Source organism: Megascapheus bottae, chromosome 4, assembly GCF_031878675.1.
Source record: "Megascapheus bottae isolate mThoBot1 chromosome 4, mThoBot2.hap1, whole genome shotgun sequence".
NCBI lineage: Eukaryota > Metazoa > Chordata > Mammalia > Rodentia > Geomyidae > Megascapheus > Megascapheus bottae.
The window spans coordinates 48,148,920-48,161,646 of record NC_143512.1 but is presented as its reverse complement, the minus strand read 5'-3'; the positions used below and the strand labels follow the sequence as shown (position 1 = coordinate 48,161,646).

At 40.2% G+C, this 12,727-nt stretch overlaps 1 protein-coding gene and 1 long non-coding RNA gene across 7 annotated transcripts in view; one reads left to right on the top strand and one right to left on the bottom strand.

Moving 5' to 3' along the window:
• Window positions 1–12,727, bottom strand: part of Iqgap2 (IQ motif containing GTPase activating protein 2) — a 225,315-nt gene that overhangs the window by 79,717 nt on the left and 132,871 nt on the right. For 3 of the 4 annotated variants that reach the window (XM_090331852.1, XM_090331850.1, XM_090331853.1), the window contains 2 exons: window positions 11,881–12,005; window positions 3,887–4,050 (listed from right to left, as the gene is read on the bottom strand). In XM_090331852.1, coding sequence (XP_090187978.1) covers window positions 3,887–4,050; window positions 11,881–12,005 — 289 coding nt within the window. Of the gene's footprint in view, window positions 1–3,886; window positions 4,051–7,772; window positions 7,843–11,880; window positions 12,006–12,727 lie in introns of those variants that run through there. The other variant, XM_090331854.1, reaches the window with a different exon arrangement.
• LOC150064417 (uncharacterized) overlaps window positions 7,921–12,727 on the top strand; it is a 32,422-nt gene continuing 27,615 nt past the window's right edge. For 2 of the 3 annotated variants that reach the window (XR_016535260.1, XR_016535259.1), the window contains exons 1-2: window positions 7,921–8,001; window positions 12,551–12,690. This is a non-coding gene — a long non-coding RNA (uncharacterized LOC150064417). The remainder of the gene's footprint in view (window positions 8,002–12,550; window positions 12,691–12,727) is intronic. The other variant, XR_016535261.1, reaches the window with a different exon arrangement.

The following is a 12,727-nucleotide window of genomic DNA, read 5'->3' as shown; positions in this document are numbered from 1 at the left end:
CTGAGCTCTGAGTGTGTGTGCGTGCGTGTGTGTGTGTGTGTGCCCATGTGCTTGCATACATATATGTGTGTGTGTGTGTGTATATATATATATATATATATATATGTGGATATATTAAAGCTTTTTGGATAGTCCTGGGACTTGAATGCTGGGCGTGGGCTTCTTTTGCTCAAGGCTAGCATTTTACCACTTGACCCACAGTGCTACTCCCAGTTTTTTACTGAGTAGTTTATTTCAGGTAAGAGTCTCTTGGATTTTCCTGCCTGGGCTGGCTTCAAACTGTAATTCTCAGATTTCAACCTCCTGATAAACAGGATTACAGCGTGAGCCACTAGCACCAGCACAGGTTCATGCATTCATTTATGAATAGGTTGGAAGTTGGGGTTCAGGTCTTTAGATGGCAATCAAAGCTCTAGGTTTTGGTGACAACAGAAATAACCAGTTTGAAAATATGGCCATGGTTACTGGTGTTGCCATGTTTGGAGCAAAGGGGTTTAGCCTAAGTCTTGACGATATTCAACTTTGTGATTTAAGGTGGAGAGGTCCTGTTGACCAAAGGCGATGTCATGCTTTAGGATAAAAATGTCATGAAGTACAATGGAAAAATGTATTAAGAAATCCTGAACTTTTAGATTTTACAACCAGTGAAGATGAAAAGAAAAAACTGGATATGTAAGTGGCTGTCTGAAGGCTGAGGGGCCAAGTGTTGTCCCAATGAATGAGATGCAGACTGCAGCCATCTTTGGCGCTATAATGGCTGAAAAAGTCACTGTGCTTTGCTTGGGGAACCCTTGGCAAATGAATTTTTAAAAATTGGTGTAAACTTTATTAGAAAAGCCCTCCAAATTCTTGAAATGACCATGGTTAAGAAGGCAGGTATTGGGGCTGGGAGTTTGGCCTAGTGGTAGAGTGCTTGCCTAGCATGCACAAAGACCCAGGTTCGATTCCTGGGTACCATATTCATAGAAAAAAGCTGGAAGTGGTACTGAGGCTCAAGTGGTAGAGCTCTAGAGCCTTGAGAAAATCAAAGGACAGTGCTCAGGCCCTGAGTTCAAGCCCAGGACTGGCTCACGCCTAAAATCCTAGCTATTCAGGAAGCTGAGATCTGAGGATCAAGGATCAAAGCCAGCCCAGGCACAAAAGAACTTGAGACTCCAGTTAATCTCTAAAAAACAGGAAGTGGGTTTGGCTCCAGGGTCGGGTGGTAGCCTTGAACTGAAGAGATCAGGGACAGCGCCTAGGTCAAGTTCAAGCCCCATGACAGACAGACAGACAGACAGACAGACACACACACACACACACACACACACACACACACACAAAAGAACACAGGTATTAAAAGGACCTTTGAGAATTAGGGAAATCCAATTTCTCAGAAGTTAGTCATGATACTATGCTCAGAGATTCTGTAAATATGGTAGAAAAAGGAATCACTGGTGGAATGGAAATGTTATGAACTGCTTTATTGGATGGGTACAGGATTGGTTCTTTGTTAATTACTACAGAAACTGAAGTCACAGAAATTCCTAAAGAAAGATCTTGAAGTGTGTACAGCAGGAGGTAGAGGCTGGGGTGGGAGAGGGGAATGAAAGGTTGAATAGGAGGTAGTATGTTCTGGAACATTACTATTACAGTTGAGTATGTCAGGAAGCTCAGAGTAGGGTTCTGCACCAAGAACTTGAGTCAGCTGAACAAAAAATAGAACAACACATTGCCTGACCCTTAGGCAAATCATAACCATTCCTTATTCGTGTCAGCTGACAATATATAATACTTTACTGCTGTCATTGTCCATGCCTACATATGGTTTATTTCCTATTTTAATCAAAAAGACACTGTACATTCCTGACACTGATTGCAGGATCCAGGTTATGAACATAATGCTTTTATAAATACAAAATAGTCATTCAGAGGTTAAATGAGAATTTGTTCTTGTTAACTTTCTTCCTGCCAGCAGCATAGGACAACGGCCTGTTTATGTCATAAAAATAAAAACTCCCAAATCCTCTTGGGGCATCTTTATTACTATTCTGTTAAAAATCAAGATTTCAAGGCTTGCTATCTGGGTGGGCTGTTCAGAAGCAGCCTTTCTGTGGAGAGAGTAATTATGCAGCAAGCAGATGAATACCCAATTATGAGCCAGTCTTTGTGCAATACGAATGTGTTCTCAGTTTCATGAAGGAAGCACACAATGATGTGGTGCCTTGACCACCACCACGTAGCCAGGAGATGAATGCTGTCTGACATGAACTATGTAGATGGTGAGAACAATAAGGGGGAGGTCCTTGGCCCATGAGGCCTGAGACATGGGGCTGAGTCTTCACGGTCCAATTTCCTGCATGTACCCTGACCTGGGCTGGCATTTGCCTGAGCCCTAGGCTCAGAATGTTCCAGATGAGACTATGCTGAGGAAGCGGTTTACCAGGTAGCACACCTGGAAATGCAGACACTGAGCTGACATCACAGGGAGTGGCTTCCCCACTTCACTGAGGTGGTTTACCAGTGTGGAGCCAACGGACTTATATTTACCACTGTAAGCTGGACATGCACTCTTACAAAACAAAAACAAAACAAATGCAGCTGGGTGAGGGTGGCTCACACTTTTTTGTTTTGTTTTTAATCTGAGGATCAAAGTTCAAAGCCAGCCTGCGCAGGAAAGTCCATGAGATTCTTTTTTTTTTTTTTTTTTTTTGCCAGTCCTGGGCTTGAGCTCAGGGCCTGAGCACTGTCCTTGGACTTTCTCAAGGCTAGAGCTCTACCACTTGAGCCTCAGCACCACTTCCGGCTTTTTTTCTATGTATGTGGTACCGAGGAATCGAACCCAGGTCTTCATGTATGCTAGGCAAGCATTTTAACCACTAGGCCAAACTCCCGGCCCCTCCATGAGATTCTTATCTCCAACTAATCAACCAAAAGCCAGAAGTAGAGTTGTGGCTCAAATGATAAAAATGACAGCCTTGAGAGGATGTGAAGCTCTGAGTTCAAATCCCAGTCAATGTCCAGCAGTAGAAGATTCCTTACTAGTACAAACAATTCCATGTCAAGACACATACTAGAGGACTCTAGCCATTTAAATCTCATCCTAGGCCTATAGCAAATCATGTTGTCACTTACTGAGCTCTGCCTGCACCACGCAGACCTCACTCACCCATTTATCCTTTCCTTCCCTCCAGGTATTGGTTCTACCTCCATACCAAGCTTCCCTTAAGATTCCAGACTTCTGGTCTAGACTTGTAGTCCAAGCTTTGTCTGAACCAATGTCTAAAACTTTGCTGTGTATGCTTCTCCCCTGTTCTCTAACCATTCGGTATGAGAATGTTCACCGTGTCCTCAGTAAGTTCTTAAACACCATGAAAATAACAAGAGGACACCCACGTGGCCTCCATGTTCCTTTTTTCCTACTAGATGTTGAACACTGCATCATGCACACAAGAAATACTCAGCAAGTATCCAAGGGACTGGACTCTAAGTAAGAACTTACCTACAACTGAGTTTTGAGTAAAAATCTGTTTTGCAACCAGGTTGCCCTGAAAGGTTGGCACTAGAAAGAAAGCTTGATGGTTTTCATTATGAATCATTGCACTAAGGAGCTTGTGAAATTTAAGAAAAATGGACTGAAACTTTTCCCTCCCACTACTTCCCCAGCCTGCACACTTGAAACAAACACATCAAGCTGACAAGAAAACAAAATTAAAAATAAATAAATAAAGGGCTGGGAGTGTGGCCTAGTGGTAGAGTGCCTGCCTAGCATGCAGGAAGCCCTGGGTGCAATTCTTTGGTACCACATACACAGAAAAAGCTAGAAGTGGTGCTGTGACTCAGGTGGTAGAGTGCTAGCCTTGAGTTCAAGCCCCAGGACCGGCAATAATAAATAAACAAAACCTACCATGAGTTTCTGTGATTTTGCTTGGTACAAAACATCCTGGTAGTGTTGGGCGTGATCTGGTTCCACATCTCTGATCTTAGCAGTGGGTAACATCAAGGTTTCTAGTGTTCTAAAAGGATTCCCTTCATCTATAGCTTCATTGATGTATCCGAGAGCTACGATTCCTAGAAGATGAAGAAAAAAAATGCCTTTAAGTCATAGTACAGTGTACACTCTTATTAACATCTTTTGCAAAGAACTAATAAATAAGTCAAATAAAGCTATGGGATAAAAAAATCAACCTACGGCAGGGCGTGGTGGCTCATGCCTGTAATCCTAGCTACTCAGGAGGCTGAGATCTGACTATCATGGTTCAAAAGCCAGCCCAGGCACTAAAGTCCACGTTCAAAAGCCAGGCTGGGTACTAATATCCATGAGACTCTTCTCTCCAATTAACCTCTAGAAAACCAGAAGTGGCACTATGGCTCAAGGGGTAGGGTAGTAGCCTTGAGCTGAAGAGCTCAGGGACAGCACCCAGGCCCATAGTCCAGGTCCCACAACCTACCAAATATAAGTGAATAACTAATAAATAAATAAATAAATAAATAAATAAATAAATAAAATCGATGTTTAAAACCAAATTTTTCCTATAGAAACATAATGTATAATGTATAAATGAAGAAAAAATTATGATTCTAATAGGTTCTAATTAAAATTACATTCAATCACAAGAAGAATATTTAGAGTAATGGAACAAGATACATATACTGGAAAACATGGGACAATTTGGGGAGCTAGGAGAATTAAAGGTAATCAAAACAAATGGTAAGGCACTTCATATCTATATACTGAAAATTTAATATTGTGAAGGTGGAAATATTCCTCAGTACAACCCATCTAAAACTCCACACAGCATTATTTAAACAAACAAACGAAAAGACAAACTAGCCTTAAAAAATCATATAGAAACATGAAGGTCCAAGAATAATGAGTGCAGTCACAAGAACAACAAAAGTTGAACAATTTTTCCCCATCTTTCAACTTGTTACAAAACTACGGGGAAAATAACTGTACACTATGGCACAGGATAAACAGACAGGCCAGCAGAACATAATCTGGGGACTAGAAAGAAGTCCTTTAATTTGTAGTCAGCTGATTTGGGGAGGGGATAGAGTGCCAACAGTAACATGAGAACACAACAAAATCCAGCAACAACCCTATAACATAGGGTGTCAAGCCAAATGCATATCCACATGCTTAGGGATGACGCTGGATCTCTACATCTAATTATGCTCAGAAAGTCTAGCACTTGGGAGGCAGAAGTTGGAGTATCATGAGTTCGAGGTTAGTCTATAATAGTGATACCACAAAAAGTTTTTTTTTTTAATATCATAGACCTAAGTGTAAAAGATAAAAGTATTAAATGTCCAAATAAAATCAATGGAGTACATCTTTGTGACCTAGAGCTTAGTGATTATCTTTTAGTTATGATGCCAAAAGTACAAAAGACAAGAAATAAAACAAAGATCCCAGATCCCAGTCTCCTGAGTAGCTAGGATTACGGGCATGAGCCACCACCCTGGCTTTGTGAGACTTTTAACTATCAAAAAACCCCATAAGTGGAGCTCAAGTGGTACAGTGCTAGACTTGAGCAAAAAGAAGCTCAAGGACAGTGTTCATTCAGGTTTTTAGTTCAAGCCCCAGGACTGGTATAAAAAAAAGTCAATAATTAAAAGGCACCAAAAAAAGTCAATAATTAAAAGACAAGGAGTCAAGTAAACACGTCTCTGGTAAAGATATACAACTCAACACAAAAAGACATTCAACATCACTAGTTATTGGAAACATGCAAGTTCTAACCACAGCAAGTTATTTTGCTATAATAAAAAATAAGCAATTAAAAAGTATTGGTGAGGGGCCGAGAGTTTGGCCTAGTGGTTGAAGTGCTTGCCTAGCATGCATGAAGACCCGGGTTCCATTCCTCGGCACCATATACATAGAAAAAAGCCGGAAGTGGTGCTGAGGCTCAAGTGGTAGAGCTCTAGCCTTGAGAAAGTCCAAGGACAGTGCTCAGGCCCTGAGCTCAAGCCCAGGACTGGCAAAAAAAAAAAAAAAAAGTATTGGTGAGAAGGTGAAGAATTCTGATAGCAATGGAAAATGACACAGTAACCTTTAAGCTTGACAGGTCCCTAAAATATTGAACATAGAATTACCATGTGATTTAGCAATTTTACTATCAGATAAATACTCAAGTAGAATACATGCTCATAAAAAATTTTGTATATAAATGTTTATAGATATTTATGATAAAATAGAATTAATTTCCTTTCAATGCTTAATAGATACACAACTATATATACATAGACTAGAATAGTCTTTGACCTAGAAAGGAATATGAAATGTACTTGTAAATGATACAACATGAATCTTGAAAATACTATACTAGGTGAAAAAGACACAAAAGGCCAGTGAACACTTTTAAAGGGTTAATGAGAAATGTTATTTTCTAGAGTAACTAGTTGTTAAATATTAATGCAAAGATAAATGGTGAGGGAATCCCAGAACCCAGAACTGGATGAATTTAATGTAAAGAGGTTTAGAAAAGTAACAGAAGTATAAAAACGCTTAGCTACACAAACTATTCTTCCTGTTATTTTATTTCAGCTCTCTGCAAAGGATGTTAAAAGTTCAAAATCAAGCAACCCTCAATAGTGTGAAGAGAAAAGTGAATTTCTTCAAGTTCAGTTGTTGTCCCGTAGAATTTCGTGAATGGTGGAAAGATTCAGAGTTGTCTGATGTGGTGACCACTAGCAACAAGTTAACCACAGAGCACTTAACATATGGCTGGTATCTTGGAAGAACTCAATTTTTTTGCTCAGCTTTAATTAATGTACATGTAAACAGTCATATACAACTGGGAGATGGAAGGATCCCAGGAATAGAGTTATGCATATTTAAGTTCAAATATGGATAACATTTCATATATTATTTATCTAACCAATAAAATGCTACCTGGGACTCTAATTCATGAAGTAGCACATGCTCTTGTTCAATTTCTATTATCCTTTACATGTCAAGTCACCTTAGAATATAGGATCTAAGACCCAAGAAAGAAAGGAAAAAAGCCAAGCTACAGAGTCTGAGAACTTCATGCAAATCTAAGGCATTGCTGACTGCCATCTAATTATGTAAAAATAAACTATCACTGGGTAAAAAAATATAGGCAGCATATATATACATATATATATGCATACACACACAAGCTCATATCTACACATGCTAACAGGAACTTTCACTTTCTTCTGCAGTGTTGATAAACCAGATCTGGTAAAGATATTAAACACTGACAGGCAAGAAGCTCAGGAGGTAAAACTATTTAAGACTATATGCATTCCTGCTTATTTTATTCACATTTTTTCATCAGAAATGATCGCAAGTCACTTTAGAAATGTGATATGCCATGAAACAGAGGAAGCACTCATAAAATCTTTCAAAAAACATTTTGACCTTCAAATTAAGGTAACAGTTTAGCTAAACACTTTCTGCCTAGATGAACCCATAAATACTTACTTGAAGGGAGAAAGAGATAATCTAAAACTCATGAAAATTATTCCAGATTCAAACTCATATATGTCTGAAATCAAAGCAAAAGTACTTTTCTAATGGGCAAATGAAATGATTTCCAATTATTGAGACAATTCAGAAATGTTCTAGTACAATCCACACGATACCCTGCCATTTCACCCTAAAATATTAACACACCAGAGAGCATAGAACACTTCTCATCAGTCCCTACTCATCTTCTTGGTTAGGCTGCTCTAAATACCTTCAAACACCCCATCCAAAATGCCTTTAACAACACCACATCTGAGAAAGAGAATGTACACACATCCTAACAGCCGATCACCTGGCAATGCGTGCATTCCAGCTGACTTGATTGAAACCACTAGCTGAAATTTGTGGTGTGTTTCTAACAACACCAGCTGCTGAGGTCATAGTAAATGACCTCATAGGAGAAGGCCTACCCATAAGCCCCATGGGTAAATCTGCATCACCTTCCCTGTTTATATATGTGAAGGGGAAATCCTCTACAAACAGGCTGCTGAGCTTCAGTTCAGTTTATGGTCCAGTCCAGTGTGAGTAGACATTCTCTGAGAACTCATATATCTGAAACATTACATGAAGTTACCTATATAAGCAAGGATATTTGTGGGGCTCAAACCTGCAATCCTAGCTGTTGAAGTGTCTGAGATTCAAGGATCCTGTGGATAGGAAAGTTTGTGAAACTTATTTCCAATACATTACCAAAAAAGTCAGAAGTAGAGCTGCAGCCAAAGTGGTAGAGCAGTAGCCTTAAGCAAATCAAGCTTAGGAACGAGACAGATCTTATACTAAAGCTCCAGGAATAATAATAATAATAGTGATAAAAAGCATACCTTTGAAACTCAACAAGTTAAATCTCAAATGAGAAAATGTCCCTAGATACATGATCAAGATAATGTTCTCCTATGACTTAATCAGGAAAAGGGAACTTTCTCACAAACCAATAGAAGCCAGGCACCAATGGCTCCCACCTGCAATCCTGACTACTCAGGAGGCTAAAATCTGCAGATCACAGTTTGAAGCAGGGAAGTCCGTAAGGTTCTCTCTCCCCTTTCTCCCCTTCCCTCCTTCCTTCCTTCCTTCCTTCCTTCCTTCCTTCCTTCCTTCCTTCCTTCCTTCCAATTTCTTCCTTCTTTCCTTCCTCCCTCCCTCCCTCCCTCTCTTAGGTGCTGGGGCTTGAACTCAGGGGCTGAGCACTGTCCCTGAGTGGCTTCTGTACAAGGCTGGTGCTCTGCTATTCTGTCCTTTCTGAGTCTGGAAAGAGGGCAGGAAGGCTAAGAGGAGGGGACCAAACTCTACAAAAGCACACAGGGTGGTAGTTTTCTCCAATTGTGCCCCCCTACTCATCCGTGGATAATGAGTATCTGCTCAAATGAGCATTTTTGTCTTGATTAATACCTGGCAAGCTCCCAAGCCATCACATCAGAAAGCCTGGGTAGGCTGGGGCAAGGCATCTGGCGGCACACATTTCACATGCCCCATGGATGGGAATGTAGAGCAAGAAGCTGCATGGCTCCCCCCAAAAAAGTTCAGATGTGGATACAGTCATGGTTCTGTCCAGATGGCCATGTTTCAGTAAGTGCATCTACTGCACGTTATACCAAAGAAGTCCAGCATTTACAGAAGGGGTTCCAGTGGGATATTTAAAAAACAAAAACCTGATCTGAAAAGAAAAACAAACCTAACCTATTTTTCTTGCAAGATAATCACAGGAATTAGCAAAAAGCTTAGAAGAAACATATGTAGATACAAGCAACTAACAAAGCCAGTGCTTTACCTCAAGTATGATAGCACATGAAGACCACACCTGTGTTCTTACCGAAGAATTCTATAGAAATAGCTTAGATTGGTAAGACAAGCTTCTGCTTACTGTCAGCAAGTTGAGAGGAATAGAAAAGTCAAAGCTGACTGGGTATGGTACATGATGAGAATTTGGTCCTGTCTATAAAACCCAGAGGGGAAGAATGGGGATTGTGAATGAGGGACCGGCTAACCCCAGACTCAATTTTAATTGACGATCCCCTCAAAACTAGTTTTAGTGTCATAACCTTTAGCTATATGCTTACTAAATAGTTCCATAAGGCTTCCCAAAAATAAGCTTGCTAGGGGCCGGGAGTTTGGCCTAGTGGTAGAGAGCTTGCCTAGCACGCACGAAGACCCGGGTTTGATTCCTTGGTACCCCACATACATAGCAAAAAGCCAGAAGTGGTGCTGAGGCTCAAGTGGTAGAGTGCTGGCCTTGAGAAAGTCCAAGGACAGTGCTCAAGCCCTGAGCCCAAGCCCAGGATTGGCAAAAAAAAAAAAAAAAAGCTTGCTAAACAGTTTTTCTACATAGTTTTATAAGACATTTGCTAAATCGTTTTTGCCAAATAGTTTTACAAAGAGGCAGAAAAAGAACAAGAATAGGGAAGAACAGTGTGTATGAAATACCCCTGTAGCTTTGGCCCAAGACTGCTATCTCTGCTTGATTCAACAGCCGTTTGTGGTTTTTGCCTTTAAAAAGACTGTGTAATTTGACAACTAACTCCTCCTCCCAGCTCGTTACACTGAGCACCTGAGGATGAGTTCCCTGCCTGGCTTGTATCCTGCAATAAACCTTTGCTGTTGCATTTCGGACGCTTCAATCTCGGTGGTCTTCACTGGGGGACCCCCTCCTCTGGGCACAACAGTGAAGTTGAGGTCAGCCCAGTCCAAATAGTAAAAATGTATTGCAAAACAAATAAACAAATGGAAGGAAGGAAAACATAGGGCAGAAGGCAGAGAAGGAAGAAGAGAATGAAAGAAAAGGAAAGAAAGAAATAAAAGGAAAGAAGAGGAAGGACAAGAAGAAAGGAAAAAAAGCAGAAGTTAGAAATTTTAGCAACTTTAACGTATTGTTGCTATTAAGTCAAGAGCTGAGAAGCCCAAAAGATGGTGTTGTTTTGTATGATGGAAAAGACAGTCTGAAGCTTGAATTTTTTTCCATTTATGCTACAAAAAAATCAGTGTAACTGCTGAAGCTATACAGTTCCATTATCTTATCTGTTCTTTCTTTCTTTCTTTCTTTCTTTCTTTCTTTCTTTCTTTCTTTCTTTCTTTCCTTCTTTCTTTCTTTCTTTTTGCCAGTCTTGGGCTTGAACTCAGGCCTTAGGCACTGTCTTTTAAACACTTTTTGCTCAAGGTTAGTGCTCTGCCACTTGAACCACAGTGCCATTTCAGGCCTTTTCTGTGTATGTGGTACTGAGGAATCGAACCCAGGGCTTCGTGCATGCAAAGCAGGCCTTCTACTACGAGGCTACACTCCCGGCCTCCATTATCTTTATGACATTCAAAAAACATGCTTCAGGGCACATCTTCTTTTCATGCCAGTTGTTCCTAATTTTAGAAACTAAGCAAACTGCTATGACCCATGGTTATAAAGTTCAATTATGTTCCTTTTGTATTCACCCCTAAAGTTGGCAAGTATGTCAAGGTTTAGGAAAAGGCTTGGATAAATGAACCAAAGAAAGAAAGAAAAAAAAAGATCAACAAAGTAGCTACTTAAAAAAATCTATGTTGGGGCCAGGAGCATGGCCTAAGCATGGCCTAATGGTAGAGTGCTTGCCTAGCATGCATGAAGCCCTGGGTTGAATTCCTTGGTACCACATACACGAAAATGCCAGAAGTGGTGCTGTGGCTCAAGTGGCAGAGCCTTGAGGAAAGCCCAAGGACAGTGCTCAGCCCTGAGTTCAAACTCCAGGACTGGCAAAAAGAAAAAAAAAGAAAGAAAAGAAAAAGTCTATGTTGGCACTGGTGGCTCATGCCTATAATCCTAGCTACTCAGGAAGCGGAGATCTGAGGATCAAAGCCAGCCTGGGAAGGAAATTCTGTGAGACGTATCTCCAGTTAACCAGAAAAGCAGAAATGTTGCTGTGGCTTGCAGTAGGAAAATACTAGTCTTGAGTGAAAAAACTCAGGGATAATGCCCAGGTCAAAACCCAAAACCCAAAACAAAAAAACCAAAGCTATGTTGTGTAAAAAAGTTGTTTCTAGACCAGAAAATAATTAGGACTTCTATTTCTGTGTTTTTGTGTCTCTATAAAATTTATAAATGAATGCACACAATGTTTCTCTCTTTTAAATAATTTTAGAGTTTGTTCTTGACTTTGCCCTTACTAGGCAAGTGCTCAATTACTTTATCCATGCTCCCAGCCCTTTTGCCTTAGTTTTCCCAAAAGGTCTCATGTTTCTACCCTAGTCAGCCTTGAGTCTCAATCCTCTATCTCTGCCTCCCAGATAGCTGCTATTACAGGTGTGTATTACCATGCCTGAAAGGGAGTGTGTTCTTATAAGCTTCCATGGGCAAACCTTGGCAACAATAATCTGGAGAATCAAGTTATTCCAATATCAAATTCTCTAATTATACTCAAAAGGGAAAAGGTCCTCATACTTACGATCATTTTCTTCTTGAATTTCAGTATTAATCATATCAATACAGTTTTGAATTTCATTCCAGCTTAAATTATCTTGCCCTTGGGATGAGGCTTCTAGTTTAAGGGAGAGTAGTGCATTTGCATAACTGCATGAGAGAAAATATTGATCCTAATTAGACATTCTCTCTTTGCTCATAGTACACAGCTTCAACTTTGATATGTGGCCAAATATACATGTTATGAGCTTAGACACAGAGCAAAATGATAAACAAATATCTGGGTAGCTTTGTCCACATACTTCAAACTGACTTAGACTACTGGTATTTTGTCTTAAAAATATTTTCATGTTCATATAAAAAAATTGTCTACTGGAGGTTCCTTAAAACCTAGACCCGAGTACTAGAAGCTCTCAACTCTACGAAATTACTTATTTCTCTTTTAGCTGCTCATTAATTTTCTTGTCTTGGTTCTGCTCAGTCTTCAGCACAAATGCTAAGGTGACAGAAGCCCACGTAGGGCAGGCATTATTTATAAGCCAAGCACCAAAGTGAACCCAGAAATCTCATGCTGGTACTGGGTCATCTAGGTAGCTGTCTAGGTGATCCAGAATGTGCTTAAAATCAAACAAAGTATCATCATAACACACATATCTTAAAGGTTTATTTATGCAAGTCGATCTCTGTATCTGCAGGTGTCAACTGAAAACCACAGGTGTTGCTATAATTTAGAAGAATAGTCCCCAAAGGTTATTGTGTTCATTCAAGTCCTGGATCACAGGATGGCACTGCTAGGAGTGACATGGTGGAAGGTGTGAAGAAAGAGGATAAGCAGGTGGGTACCACTGGGTGGGACTGTAGGATTTCCTTAA